The 14,914-nt window shown below is 51.1% G+C and overlaps 2 protein-coding genes across 2 annotated transcripts; one reads left to right on the top strand and one right to left on the bottom strand.

The window, feature by feature from the left end:
- Positions 1 to 46: 46 nt before the first annotated feature.
- Positions 47 to 7,336, bottom strand: CSUI_008907 (eif2 kinase if2k-c; the record flags this gene model as incomplete). The annotated part of the gene is made up of 3 exons (XM_068069026.1): positions 3,582 to 7,336; positions 896 to 2,915; positions 47 to 319 (listed from the first exon to the last, which is right to left on the bottom strand). Coding segments are annotated over exons 1-3 (3,966 nt in total), but the record flags the coding sequence as incomplete, so codon positions are not given.
- CSUI_008906 (histidine acid phosphatase superfamily protein) lies at positions 7,317 to 13,853 on the top strand. The gene is made up of 4 exons (XM_068069025.1): positions 7,317 to 8,817; positions 9,337 to 10,381; positions 11,043 to 12,172; positions 12,833 to 13,853. Exons 1-4 carry the CDS (start codon positions 8,329 to 8,331, stop codon positions 13,829 to 13,831), a joined length of 3,663 nt encoding a protein of 1,220 aa, XP_067919001.1. The 5' UTR covers positions 7,317 to 8,328; the 3' UTR covers positions 13,832 to 13,853.
- Positions 13,854 to 14,914: the final 1,061 nt, after the last annotated feature.

Genomic DNA, 14,914 nt, shown 5'->3' with positions numbered 1-14,914 from the left:
CGTCCTCTATCCTTAAACCTCGCCTCAAGCCACCCCCCCCCCCTCCTCCTCGTGCCATGATATCTCCAAGCACTGAACTTGCACCACGGCCTTCTTCGCCTGCATTTTTCCTCCTCCCTGCTGCTGACAAAATGCACCCTTTTTTCAAACGCATGTCTCCAACCGCACCTCGTCCTACGCCTCCTGTTAGCATGAAACCTGCCCCTCCTAAGGCAGCAGCTGGCATACGTTCTCCTTCTTGGTGTCGTCGACGAGGGGACGAAGATACCAGAGGAATCTTCTTTACTGCGAAAACACCTCCCCCTTGACGCTGTCTGACCTGAATGAGGAGGATGAAGAAAAGAGCACGTGGACAAGAGTTTTGACCGCGTGTCAAAGGAAGAGGCTACTATAGAAAAAAAAAGGGGGGGGCGAAGGTGAAAGGTCGCCCTCAGGAGGAGAACGAGAAGAGCAAGGGGAGGAGAAGACTTGAAGAGGAGAAAGACCAATGAGCATGCGCTAGTGGAGGCTACAGATGAAAGAAACAGGGATGAGATGGAAGGTAAGAGAAAGGCACTGTACAAGTAGTTAAGCTAGTGAAGATAAAGCGCTACGTGGAAACTCAATCCACCGGAGAGTTGATTTTCGTCACGAGCTCGATAAACTGAGTACAAACCCCCCTCTATTTCCTTTCTTAGAGAAAGACATACGAGCAACTTTCTATCAGACTTACGTCCTCAAGCCACGGATCTTTCACCCTCGAACCTTCTGTCAGAGGAATTTACAGACTCTGTCCAATAGAATGGTTTCACGCACAGAGGCGGAAAATGACGTATTGTAACACGCCTACTTATTGTCGTAGGAAAGCAAACGACTGACCTTTACATCGTACTGGAATGTGAAGGCCCGCCCTTACCTTAGTGACACTGCCGAAGGCACCAGAGCCGAGCTGCTGTAACTCCTCGAACTCAGTATAGTAACGACTAGCGACAGCAGGCGGTCCAGCAGGTGTCTCTTCGACTAAACGACTGTTGGCTATATCTCGTCGCCTTCCGCCTTCACGATTTCTCTCCTGGTGCGCCCCCCTCTTTCTTCCTCCTTCACGGTCTTGCCAGCTTCTACTTCGAAGCAAAGCTCCCTTGGTGTCTTGTCTCGCTGTAACTCTCCGAGAGCTTCGGTCACTTGGAGAAACACAAGACTCATCTGAGCTTTTCTCCTGAGCTATGATACTACAAGCCTCCACGTCTGCTGCGCTCCTTCGTCGTCTTCGCATTCCCTGATTGCCGCCTTGCCCCTCCCCCGCTAACTGACCAGAGGTTCTTTGACCTGAGAGGCGACGGAGAATATGCGCCGGAGAGGCTAGATCTTTACGCGGCGTTTTAACTTTCTTAGCAGGTTCAGCAGCATTCAGGAAGGCAGAATCTGCAAGAACATGTGAAGCCCCCCCTTCGACAGGCTTGTCTCCTATCAGATCAAACGCTACGGGCGCTGGTTTCTTTTTATCACGTGATCGCCCGCGTATTGGGCTCGCGAAACTGGACAACGACGGTGTAGCCTTCATCTCCTTAGAAGGAGCGGCAGACTCTGTAGATAAACGCCGTCGACTGAAGGTGACGCCTTGATGATTGCTAGTCAGCGCGGGGGTCTGAAGTTCCGAAGGAGGCAGTGTATCTACCCCCCCCTCCTCTGCGGATACCCCACGTCTGTCTGCCTTGCCTTCTGCTGCGCGTACATCGGTCTTCGATGGCACTGCAATAGACTCGGGAGCTTCAAGTGGCTTTCCCGGAATGTGTAGCTCTTCGTTACGAGTCTCTTGATGTCGTTGCTGAGACGGGACTCGTGAGGAGCTCGAGCACAGCGGACGATGTGCGTCTTCGGCTCCGTCGTGTCTCACCTCTACCCGCTTGCTGTTGCCCTTCTCACTCGTCTCCAGATGAGCTGCTCGCTCGCTTGTAGACCGGGGCGCGTCGCCATCGACATTCCGAGAAGGTCTTGCACCGCTATTAAGAGCCTGGGCACTCTCTGTACCCACTCGTTCCTCCCCCTGCACCTCCATCACCGAAGAGAAAGACGACGACGTAGAGGACACCGGTGCACCTCCGCCTACGCTTTCTCTTTCCTGGTCAGGACCTAGAGGCTGCGCAGGTGAGTCTGCTGAGGTACCCGTCTGCAGCAAGTACTCACTCGTTGTATGAGCCGAATTCTCCCCACGATCTCCCTTGCTTTCTTCCAACTCCTTCGGGTGTATGTCCGCCGCTGACACTGGACTCTCTCGAGACCGTCCGTTCCCCCCCGAAACCTCAGGCGCATCCCCCGGAGAACTCCTCCGTTTTCCTGTCTTTCTTCCGCCATGATCTTCTCTCGGTTTTGCTTTCTGACGATGAGACTCTTGAAACATCTCCTGCGCCACCTCACTTGCAACCGAGCTCTTTTTCTTCCTGTTTTCTTCCACTGCGCCACCTCCAGTACTGACTCTGCCGGAACTACCAAACGATGAAGAGCCCGCTACCGTGAATGTTTCTGTAGATGCCCGTGCCCACAAAGCTTCAGCAGCCTTCCTAGATCCTTCTCCATCACAACGGGTTCCCCGGCGACTTACTCTACCTGTTTTTAAAACAATTCGCTCTGTCTGTTTGAGCCCATCCAACTGCAACTGGAAGAGTTTCTCCTCAAGAGCAGCAAGGTCTTCTTTTCCGACACCGGGTGACCTCTTATCGGAAAGGCCGTGCTGCTGCCGAACAAGAAGAGCCTCGACCGCTGCTGCTGCTCTCAAGAGACGCTGGACAACAAGAAAGCCTCCCTTTCTACAACCCGTCGAGGAACAGGACCGTGCTAAAGCAGCCTGTGCGCGACTGCAGAATGTAGCCGGGAGGCCGCTGATACCTTGTAGGGAGAAATCGACGCGCAGATTGAGCCGAGAAGAAGACTCCGATGACCTAGAACGCACAATAAAACCCCCAAGCACCATCACATATCAATGCAGTCTACTCCTCGTTAAAGTAGCTACCGAGACAGAGTGTTGGAGAGATATGCCCCCAATACAGTTTCGGACTGGCTCTAGACTAGACAAGATTGACGTGCAAGAAAGCCCAAAAGGGCTTTAGCAACACGGAAGCGTATAGACCAAGGAGAAGTCCACAACGCAGAGGGAATACCAAGTTGAAGATCACCAATTCAACCATAGTTACAGAGACAGATAAGAACAGGACCAGAAAACTACGACCGGAAAGAGTGTATGTACAAGAGTTAAGCAAGCCTGTCTCGCAAGACATTGAAGTGTCATCTTATTGTCTGATGATGTTTATGTACGCGCAGAAAGGCGACGACATCGCGTCTCGAACTGATCTGTACGCATACACTAAGTAGTCGCCAGTGGCTGGCACACCCTGGAAGGAGGAAACTGCGAAACGTTCTTAGTCCGGATTCTCTTCAGGGACACTTCTTCACCCGGATTAGATTTTGATTGATACACTTTTCCTTGTTGTTTTAGCTTCAACACGCACTGCCTCTAAGCCGAATGTCTCCTTAAGCCCTTCGACGTTCAACATATAGAACCACCACCCCTCATCTAGTATGTTCTGAATGGACGCACGTCAGCTCACCTATATGACTCCACTCGGCTGATGTGTGCCTCAAACTCGACCGATGCAATCGCACTTCTTTTTCTTCCGCGTGCCCCAGCCCCGACGACCTCTGCGATGACCGAGACCACACACGGCATAGCTGCTAGTTCGTCTTTCGTAGCTTGCTCGCTTGACTCAGCACCACATGAGTGCGCTGGCTGTGGCTCTCGCTCCTCATCTCCATTCTTTCCACTTTCGTAATCTTCCTCTCCTTCCTCTTTTCCTGTTCGCTTGTGTCCTTCACCAATGGTTTTCTTTCTTCTCCCTTTGCCTACTCTCAGAGGCTGTTCTCCTTCTATTCCTCTGCGTGACTGGCTGTCCGCCCGGGTGCTCTCTCTCGGCTCTTTGTTGTCCCCTTTCTTCTTCTTCCCTCTGGACACAGGTGACCCACTGTCACGCCTTGTATGGATTGAACCGAATACCACCTCACTGTCTCCTTCGAAAGTATCTTCTAGTCGATCAACCCAGTATTCACTCACCGGCCCTTCAATGCCATAATTGGCTAAAGCCGTAGCGGCTGCAGCATGTCTCCGGTCCTGTACCCGAAGCAGACGTTTAGCAGCCTGAGAGATGACCTTAGCCACAGAGTCCTCTCCTCCTCCAAAGGCATGTCCAGGTGAAGATTCCGTGTCTTGAGAATGCGTCTCTTCGCATAGAGATTCGGCCCCAGGATACCCTGTCGAAAAAGGACCCCTACGTCCTAGTCCCGCTTCACATGTGAATGCAGTCCCCCCTTGAGGGGACCTACTTGACTCTGAACTCGGCTCGACTGTGGCTTCTTGCCATGCTTTGCTCGAAATAGATCTACCCTGGTGTAGTTCTCTACCCCAGGCTTCACCTGACTTCGGACACTCACCTGTTGATCCATCAACCTCGCACACTAGCCCATTCCCCCTCGAGTCTCTCCCACCTTCCTTCCGGGTCTGTCTACAGTGTTGTTCTTCGTCAACGCTTGATCCTGGCTCTCCATCTAAATTTCCCGTGGTTGCGCGAGAAAGGCCTCCTGGGCGGCCCATCATATCACCTTCTGGCAGTGTAAGTGGAGGAGCTGAAATCCTTGAGACTGCTGCTGCTGCTGAAGGACAGCTGTCCGTGTTGCCGCCGGGTTCCCTTGAAGTCGAGCATACGCGTTTCGGCTGAGAGGAAGATTTCTCAAGGATAGGCTCTCTCTCTGTATGAAGACAACAGCTCTCTCCGCCATGCTTTTCTCCATCTGCGCGACTGGTTAAAGCTGACTGTGAGCTCAACGGCAGGGCTTCACGTACAGGGGTCTCTCCCCCACCGGAGGAACCTAGTGCCCTGTGTCCTTTGTCTCCTCCTCCTGACGATAATGCTGATGCGACGCCACGAGTAACAGAGGACTGTGGTGTCGAGAGACCCTCTACAAACGTAATTGATGGATGATGTCCAGAAGGTATCTTCTCAGCTTCTTCAGTCTTGCCTGGTGGGGTTCTTATAGCACCACCCCCTCCACCAATCGCCTGTCTACGGCGTCCCGCGACGAGAGTACGAGCAGCATGAGTGAGAAACCCCAAGGAAAGAACACAGTAAGAGACCTGTGGACTCGCACATGGGGCACATTGGAGCCATAGAAGTTGCTCCAGTAGTATCTCCTCCTGCTCTCTCCCTCGGATATGTTCAGAGGGCGTCATTCCTCCGCTTTCCGCCGCGACGGCTTCTGCTTGAAATCATCATCAGCCGACTTCTTGTCTGGCATTCCTCTTCAATTCCAGAAGAAGACAACAGATGCTGCTGATGGTGTTACTTTCACTCAATACGCGCGCTGAAACACTTCCCTACAAGGACCGCTGAGAGGGGAGGAAGTTAGTCGTGGTCACAGTCTTCTCAAAAAGTTCAAGTGCAATACAGAAGGGAAGAGCTTCTTCAAGTAGATCATTCATTCTTGGCTTATCGAGGAATACCCGGATGTCGCCCCATGATTCCAAGTGTCTCCTGTGTCTGACAACAACTGAAAAGCACGACCCCTCTAGGAGGAATGTTCTACGGATGACTCCATGTGAGTCCGGAAGAGCTCGCCAGATGAATGCAGTGAATCTCCTTATAGATCAGAGAAAAGCCGTTGTATGATAGGTAAAGTAGGCTAGTGATTTCCCTCTTCAGAGCACCTGCTCGTTGCTCTCCCACCGTCAAGTCTTCCTTGTCGCAAGTAGGAATGTAGCAAAAACGTAATAGATCAGAGCTATTGCCCTTTCTCCCCTTCTTAGCCTAGCCCCCTTAAGCTTGCCGGTCTGTTAACACGGGGATTATTCAGGAGAGACACGCGCCCAAGCTCTACAAGGAAAGTAGTACGAAGGGCTTCCCTATCATGCATCCAGCCAAGGAGAGCTCATTGCACAAGAAAGGAAAAGACCCGTCAACGTGGAAAGGAACGCATGCGAGGCTTTCCAAGTCTTTGAGAAAGAACACTTCAGGAAGAGCGGATATCGCATCTCCCCCTCCAGGCAATCGTGTGCCCTTCTTGCGTTGAACAGACCCCATCAAGGCAGAAGAGCCGGAGTAGGAAGGGAGAGGGTAGGTAGGTAGATGCCCGAGCAGCGTCTTGCCAGATGAATGAAGGAAGACAGAAGAGAAAAAACAGTCTGTAACGGGGATGAAGAGAAAGGAAAACCGGACAAAGCAACCTAGGTGAGAGAAAGTCGACTATAGAAAACTTCCTCGGATTAGACCTGCCCAGACAAGGTCTACGTACCCTGTCCGAGGGCGCCCCTGCAATCTCAATACAAACGACGGAAAGGGAGCCTCTCACTTGGCGAAGAGGAACTTTTGAGTTTCTACATGGACTGAAGACTGAAAGAAAAAGACAACAAGGTCGCCAAGCGTGGCATCATGGCATTGCTTTGCGCTCGTAACGCCCAAGGCGCTCTGATCAACAGCAACAAAAATTGCTATTGCCCCCTACCAACCAATGACGACCGAGTAGGCGGTGGAGTAAACTCAGTGAGACAACTGATAAATGGCATGAGCGCGATAAGAGACAGACGTTTCAAACCTTCATCGCAGGCGAGCCGGAAAACATGCTGGAGAATATACGGAGGTGAAGCGGGGACTGCGTGGCAAATGCGAGGCTGCATCGAAGTATGATGAAGCGACAGAAAGGAAAGTAAAAGACATCAATGGTCAAAGGAAACACAGGAATCACGGCCAGAGACTGAACCTAGCCTGACAAATGAGGCACGGAATCTACGAAGCCACGGCAAACTGTAACGCAAAGGCCGGCGTGTGCGAGGAAGGATCGACGGCCTGCTCCCTAGACGGAAGCCGAATTCCCCAGTCCGCTTACAGCCGGTTGAGAGGCTGCTGACAGCAAGATCCCAAGACAAACTGAATCAGCGGCACACAACAAGAGTGAAGTAAGGACGGGATCTCAGGCTGAAAGATTGAGAAATGAGAGATGCAGAAGGAACAAGAGACAACTCTTCGGCACGGCAGTGTCCGGGAGCAAAAGACGCCGACAGACTGTGAGGGATGAGAAGACATGCGACAAATGGCAGGCCTGTCAGCTTGATTGAGAGCAAGAAGTTCATACAGGATGAAAGAGAGAGACGGAAAAAAGGGAAAAAACGCGTGGGAAGAAGCGGGGAACAACGACAATTTGCGTCGTTCGGGTGGGAGATGCCGGAAACAACAGCAATTTGGCAACACCGAGTTTTCAGGTGCTGCGCTGACTTCTTGATGAGTCAAATTCCTAGTATACCTCCCGCTATACTCGGCCGACAAGGACTTCCATTGAAATTGTTCTACAGTTTTCGGGCAGCCGTACACAGACTAACGCCTCCATACTCAGCTCTACTGTGCATCAACTCCGCTCTACGCGGAGACGGCGAGACAGCAAAACCGGCCCTGAGATGCACGCTCTGCGTACTCGCCAAAGCCGCGTCGCACTTCCTAGTCCCCTTGTGTGATGCGATGATACACACTTCCTGCTTTGTGGAGGTCTTTACCTAGTCAGGCGCTCTCTCCCAGCTTACGAGCGTCAATCAGTTCTTGAGCTCTCGGATGGCAGCGCTGCAGGTACTTCTCCTAGATAGACACTCAGTGAAGTTCGTGAGCGTGCATTGCCTGGCGCTGAACGCTGTTAGCCTTTCAAGTTTCCATGGCGCCGCTTCATCAGCCGAGTAGCTCTAAGGACCTCATGTTCTTTCGTGTGTGGGCCGTTGCTCCTTTGGACACTCTGCGTGCCGAGCGCTCCTTTCTTTTTTAGATGCGGAGAGAAGAGAAATTGCATCAAACGTTACACTTTTTTCAGGCCATCAGTACTTCACGGGAAGTAGCAACCTTCGCCACAATGTTTTTTCCTCCCGTTTGCCAGGAGTTGCTCTTCTTGGTGGTTCTCTGACCTTGATGTCGTACTGCGCGTCGACTGTTCATGCTCTAGCGCCAACTTGGTGGCTACGCCGGTGAACTTTTCAGGTTTGTGCGTGTCAGTCTTCTTCCAGACAGTCAACCTCGCGGAGACACAGACTCAAGCAGAGAAGCTCCGTGTTCCTCTTGGCGGTGTTGATGTTGAGAAGGGGCGCCTGACTCACCGCGTTTGCGAAGGAGTGTGCGTACAGCTGAAGAGAGTTTGGTTCTCCTGTCTCCGCTGGCGCTTGTAGTTCGCGTCGTTTTCCTGGTTCCCGAACCGAGTGGAGGGGCAATTCTTGTTCACTCCCTGAACGTTTTAGCATACTCTTTCAGGCTCTTTAGTCACGCTGTTTCAAGCATCATGTTCTCTTCAGTTTTTGCCCGATCGAAGAGGGGGGAAAGCGCTTGGACTCCTCCACGTTGTCCGAGGCTTGCCTTTAAGCTACTCCTTCTCCTGATCTTCGGTTTTGTCCAGCATTTCTCCTACTGTTTCTGCACTACTCCTTCCGCATCTACACACGGAATACCAGTCCAGGTGTCTCCTACAGTAGGAAAGCCACGTAGGGAGTCTGTCCTTGGTCCTTTCTCCAGCGACTCAGGAACGACAAGCGGAGCAGACACAGTCAAATCAGAGGAAGAGAGTAGAGGGAGAGACGATGGAGAGTTCACGAAAGCGAGTCAGCTTCCCATCGAAGGGACCGAAGCACTTAACAGCCATGCAGAGGAAGGGAGACTGCGGCCTGTCCGGTATCCCGCATATTGCTTGAAATGTGGAGATGAGGTCGTACGTCATCGAAGCGTCCCTCCTTTGTCGGATGCCAGCAGAGCTTTGCCTTTGCTTCTATTACAGGTGAGCACCTAGGCAATTTACGCGGACGTGCTTTTACCATTGTGTCTGTCGCAGCCATCTGAAAAGGCATCGCCGCCAGCTTTGGTGTAGGTCCTGCTTGTGCTGTAACCTTTCCTCTCTAGCTCGTAAGGCTTACTCGAAGAACCTACTCCAAGTCAGGCAAGCAACACTACGCTAGAACATTCTCGGAGTGTCTCCTGTAATGCGCGTTGCCACAGGGAGGAGGCTCAAGCCTTTTCTCACCCGAGACCAGGCCTTTCGTCGCTCACCGAATCACGCGGGCGAGTCATATTTTCTAGGAGTCTCTCAGTCCTCTTCGATATGTACTTGTTCTTGCCCCTCGTGTGTAGTTTTTCCTTTTCTTTTCCCCTAGTGCTCCCCTTTGCCGCAGGCTCCACTAGATAGATTGGTACATGTCTTCATCCACTCATTACTGCTGCTGTGGTGCAGTAGGACTTCTACTTCAGAGATGAGTGTCTTCTCTTTGCCTTGCTCGGGTATGTACACTCCGGTTTCTAGGTTAACACGATGGTCCGACATGGTAGCCGCACTCCCTGTGCCGGAACGTGCTGGCGATGGCGGCGAAAAAGAAGATGCGGGGAGTCTCAGGCCGTCTGTCAGGGGGCGAGTGGTGGAGGCCGCGGTTCCACAGAGGAGGAAGCGTCGAAGAGTGAAAAAGAAAGCGAGAAGAGCGAAGCGGTTGGCGGCAATTTTCTCGAAAGGCTTTTCATCCGATTTCAAAAGTTCTTTGGAGTGAAGCCTACACTTTCGAAAAAGAACAAGAAAGAAGGAAATGTTACATCGAACTCGTCCAATGCCCTCGCTTTTGAAGAGGGGAGTCGCCTCAGCTCGACTATACAGACTGAAGAAACAGACGGACGACAAAAAGACAGCGCTCGGGATGAGCTGCTGATACAAGGAGAGAATGAAAAGAAAGACGACGCGAATGAAGTGCAAGAAGAAGAAGAAGAGGACGAAACTGAAGAAGAAGAAGAAGGAGAGGGCAGTGATGATGAAGAGACCAGTCAAATGAAGATCCGTCCCCCTTCCATTCTCCAGGCAGCCTGGTCTCTTTCTTCTGTCTCTTCTCATGCTCAGTCTCTGCTGTCAGATGAGCCTCTTCTTCCTAGGGACTCTTATGGCTTCGTTCCATTCTTTTTTTCGCCGTTCCTAAGAACTTCTGCCTTCTTCTCGTCTGCCTTCTCCAATCTTAGCCTCTCGTTCTTTTCAAATCTTCCTTCTCGTGAGGAGGAGCACTCGGAGCATCTCCCTCCCAAGGCCGTTGCAACAAGTGACCGGCGACAGGAGGTCAAGACGGCAAGGATGTCGTCTGTTGGCTCTGAGCGATCACTTCCTACTTTTACAAAGACAGAGAGAAGTGAAAGGGAGGCCTCGACTGAATCTTCTTTGGACGAAGAAAGAAATGTACAGGAAAATGACCTGAGAAAGAGTGGCGAGAGAGATGATAGAGAAAGTCGTCATGAAGAGTCGAACAAGAAGGAGAGAAGGAAAGTACGACCGTGGAACTGCCTCTTTGAGGAAGGTGGATTCTTTTTATCCAAGAGTATGCACGACACTTATCTTTGTATGCCCGTCAACTACACTACTTTCTGAGAGTTAGCGGCTCCGAGAATGACAACCATGAGCACCAGTTCATCCACTCTATTTGTTCTGTAATGCTTCACGTCAAACACATATTCTTGTAGCGTGTTCACCTCAGCAGCTGCTCCGTCTTCAGACGGTCGAATCTAGGGATGGCGAAAGACGTCTGTTCCTGCTGTACAGTCTCTCACCTCATCAGGATGAGGAAGAGTGGCTGAGCATTCGTTTGCCGTCCTTAGAGACGAGGGATCGTCTTCACCTCACCCTTCTTGAGCTTGTCTTGCTAGGGCGGGAGATCATGGCGTTGTCCTTTTTGTACGTGGAACGAAGCACTTCTTGGCGATTCATCTCTTCTGCAGCCCATGAGGCTTTCTGTTAAGTGAACGTTCTTGCTTTTTTTTCTCCTTCTCTTGTAGATATCTCAGTGGTGAGGGTATCGGTTTACGAGAGTCTGTTGTGATACATGGTTCTCTATTTCTTCACGAAGGGGTTTCGCTTGCTTGTTGTTCGGCTGTAATTAATGACGAGTTCTTTGATGGCCGCATTCATTCATCTGACCACATCCCCCACGGGGGTCTGTTGTTTTGTTTTCCTGTGATCTGTGGCTCGATCAATGAATTCAGCTGGAGATGTGTCTCCGACCTTCCTACGCGTGTTCGACGTGAAAGCTAAGCGGAGCTCTTTACATGGTTCCTGCCAGCTGGGCGATCTACTGCAAGAAGGACGCGAGCAGTTGATTCAGATAGGTGCCCTTCTTCATGAGGCATATGTCGCACCATCAGCAGGCCCAGACCATCATGAGTTCCCACGGAATCTATCAACTTCTCTGGAGAACAAAACACGGGATGCGACGCTAAAAGCTGCGGATCTAAATGACGATCTACAAGAAGATAGAAAGGCGCCTCATGAAAGGTTCTCTCAGGGACGTCAGATGCTGTCATTTCCCACAAGGAGAGACAAAAGTTCTTCAAGTGCACAGACAGGCTCCGAAGCTGAAAAAGAAGTAGTGAGCGTGAAGAAGACGGAGGGCTTCGCTGGTACGGTGAACGAGGAGAGAAGTCATAAGGAGACACTGCTGCCTGTCGTTAAGGATTCTTATAGTCCCACGTCGTCGGAGAGTGGTTCTGCACCCGTACAGGAGGAGCTCCCTCAGGTAGTAGGGGTCCATCCCAAGTGGGAAGAACAGAGAGGTACGCAAAGAGAAGGATCGGATGGCCTAGCATCGAAGACACCACTTCTTTTTCACTCGCCGGCTCTTTTCACTGAGGACGAACTGGAAGAGCAACGAGGATGGGCCGTGTATCTGCGGAGTACGGATTATAAGCGCACTACGGCATCCGGGGCTTTCCTGGCACAGGCCTTCATGGAGCCTAACACCTGCTCTATTCATCATTGGAAGACTGGCGATATCTCAGGGGATACGTGGGACGAAGAAGCCAGAGACGGGATGCAACAAGGGGAACCGACGAATAAGAAGACATCCTCTGCACGCATACACGCACGTGTTACGGCAGGGGCTGGCCCTGGTGATACTTCTCTGCGTTTGTTGGGCGGTGTAGTGAATATGAACGAAAGAGAAGAAACAAAGAAGGACCAGGAAATCTTCTCATTAGTTATCCATGTACAAGAATTCTTGAAAGACTCTCTCCTTGTTCAGTGGGACCGCCCCCGCCTCGCACGATTGCTCGCTGAAGCTTCCAATAGTGAAGAATTCAAAGCCATACAGCGAAAGCATGCGCCATTGTACCAGCGGGTAAGAGACCTAGCTGTCTTCTACATTCATCATCTTCGACTTCCGTGGCTTGCAAACTGGTGGGAGTTTTCATCTTGTGAGCCTGCGACTTCTCTACCAAGGGCAACAATAATGCCGGAGAGGTGTGCAAAATATCGGCGATTTTAGACCGTGTTTTTCTTCGTGCTGATGGTGCCCCATACATACATATTCATACAACACATACTTCTCCATTCATCCATATTCATTCGTACATACGTACATATACAGACGTACATCTTCATGCATACATGTTCATACATACTATACATCTTCATACCCACGATCGCCTCATCTCACGTGCCTCAAACCGCTGGACCGGGTGGGCTCCTCACCCTGTTGGTCGTGGTGCTGCAGGCGATTGCGTCAGTCGGAGTTTAAGCAGATGTTTACTTCTCAACATTTACCTGAGTTGTACAGCCAGCAAGGTCTTCACTCGTTCTATCGAGAGAACCTAAGGTGAATTGCCACCGCGCTTTTTTCTTCTGAATGAAATCGTAGAAGAGAGCCCGATAGGATGCCGTAAGAAGACGCTTATGGCGGGTCAAGAGGGGGGGCTACTGATTGAGTGCATGTTGAACTGTCTTCATAGGTGTTTCTTGTGTGAGGCTGTGTGTGTCTCCTTGTACGCCTCTGCTGCAGCTACGCTGGATTCTTGGTAACCTTTCCGCAGCTGACTTCTTTACGGCTGTCTGGCCCGATGTCCTGTTCGACTGCCTCATGGCCTCTACATGCAGTGATCGCGTTGATGAAATCGACTTTCCTCTTCGTCCCCCCGCAATTCCTGTTGAACAATCTGATGCATCCTCTAGTTCAACTACACCTACTTCCTTGTCCTCGGTATCAGCTCGTCTTCCTCGTTCTTCAAGCTCTTCCTCTACTTCTGCTGAGGGGGCGCCCGTCACTTCGAGTGATTCTTCTCTCCCTCAGCTGTTCGATGAGGTAGTGGCTGCAGTCGAAGAGGAAGCAAAGACCTTGAGCTACTGGCGAAACGGCTTGTTATCGTGGCTAGCCGTCCGAAGATTTCTTCGGGTTCTTTCTCACTCCTTGACCGGACTGGGCGAGGCACGCGATGTCGCCTTGCTGGTTTTCAGGCAGGCAGTGAGAAAGCTAAAGGCAGAGGACATACGAGCTGAAAGTCTTCTGAACGACAAACACCAAGAAAAGCTATCGGAGAACGAAGTTCATACTCATCGAGATACCTCGATGATGGGGGCTCCCACGTTGCATGTGCCTAGTCAAAGCGCAAACGACAAGGGTGCTCATGATTCATACCTTTCAACCGCTCTCGACGAGGCGAATGAGTCTCTGCGTCGCTATCAAAGAGAAACGCGAGATCCACGTTTCTTCGTCTATGCAACACATGATACTTCGTTAGCTGCTCTTCTCGCAGCTTTGGGGATCCCTAATGATCAGTGGCCTCCATATGCATCTACCCTCATTGTTGAGGTGTATGTACACTTGAACGAGGGAACGCCCCAGTCGCCGCCTTCCACGTCGGGCTTCGATCATTCTTCCACGGTCCAGGTCAAGTCCAAACAGAGAAAAGGCCGAAAGGATACGGTCAAAGGAAGAGACCTAAAGAATAGAGACAGAACCCAGGATGAGAATCTGCTCGTTCGACTCATATGGAACGGGTGAGCTTTTGTCGTGATATGTAGACGTATGTGTGTTAGCTTTGTGTGATCTTACACAGATATCAATTAGGAGTTGACATGCAGCTTTTCTCTTGTGTTTCAGCCGGAGGGAGTGCCACAGGGTTCATTTGGAACCACTCTTTCTGAGTTGACTGTGAAGAGCCTTGTCTAACTGTATTTGACGGGACGACCGACATGTCTTTCCGATACTCTCCTTAATTTTTGAGAAGGCAACTTCTCTTGAGGCAGCTTTGCTCCAAACCTAGTATCACGTCTCGCTGTTTGGCCACCCGAGATGCCGCGCAACTCCCCATCATGTCCCGAGGCCATCCTCTGGCGGTTGCTGACATATATATATATATAGAGAGAGAGAGAGAGAGAAAGGAGAGATCATGCTTCCCCTTCGTTAGCTTGAACTTGAGGTTGAGGTATTTACTGTGTATGTATCTTCTAATGGAAGTGCCAGCGGTGTGGTTGTATATGCGGTCCGTATAGAGCACCGACAGTGCACGTGTGACAGGGGACACCCGAACGGTTTGATCATCATGCCAACATTAAGAAGGATCGAGCCCGCTGACATCTGGAACGTTTGTCGTTTTCTGGGTGCCCGAGTATCTACATATACATCTGCTTTTTGTGAATGAAACTTCATACACAATAACGCATGCATACGTATGTATATGTGGGGGCGTGCGTGATGGCATCCGCTGTACAATGCTGTTTCCCTCTTGGCGGAGGCTCCAATGTTTGGCTTAGGGTGGGTGGGACGCGCCTATAGGGGGGGTAGCAGAAAACATGGATCTGTGGCAGATAGGCGTTCTGCATTCTGGTTTTCTCCGGACGTCCTGGAGNNGACAGACTCTGTCTACAGATGCTGCGCAGTGGTATTCTCTGGTGCCTCTGCTTCTTATATCTTCCAGTAGTTACCCCTGCCTCTAATATCTGCCAGTAAATAGTTACCACTACCCTGATGACTGGAGATGAGAGGAGGTATCTCATGAACTCAGCACCTCTGGGGGGGGCCTGCCGTTCTTTTTCATTCCTGTGCGCTCTGTACTTGTGTATGGCTTTCTTCTCTCACCTTGTC

The sequence above is a fragment of the Cystoisospora suis genome, assembly GCF_002600585.1.
Source record: "Cystoisospora suis strain Wien I chromosome Unknown contig_5143, whole genome shotgun sequence".
Classification (NCBI taxonomy): Eukaryota; Apicomplexa; class Conoidasida; order Eucoccidiorida; family Sarcocystidae; genus Cystoisospora; species Cystoisospora suis.
The sequence above is the reverse complement of the archived record's forward strand: the minus strand, read 5'-3'. Positions and strand labels throughout refer to the sequence as shown.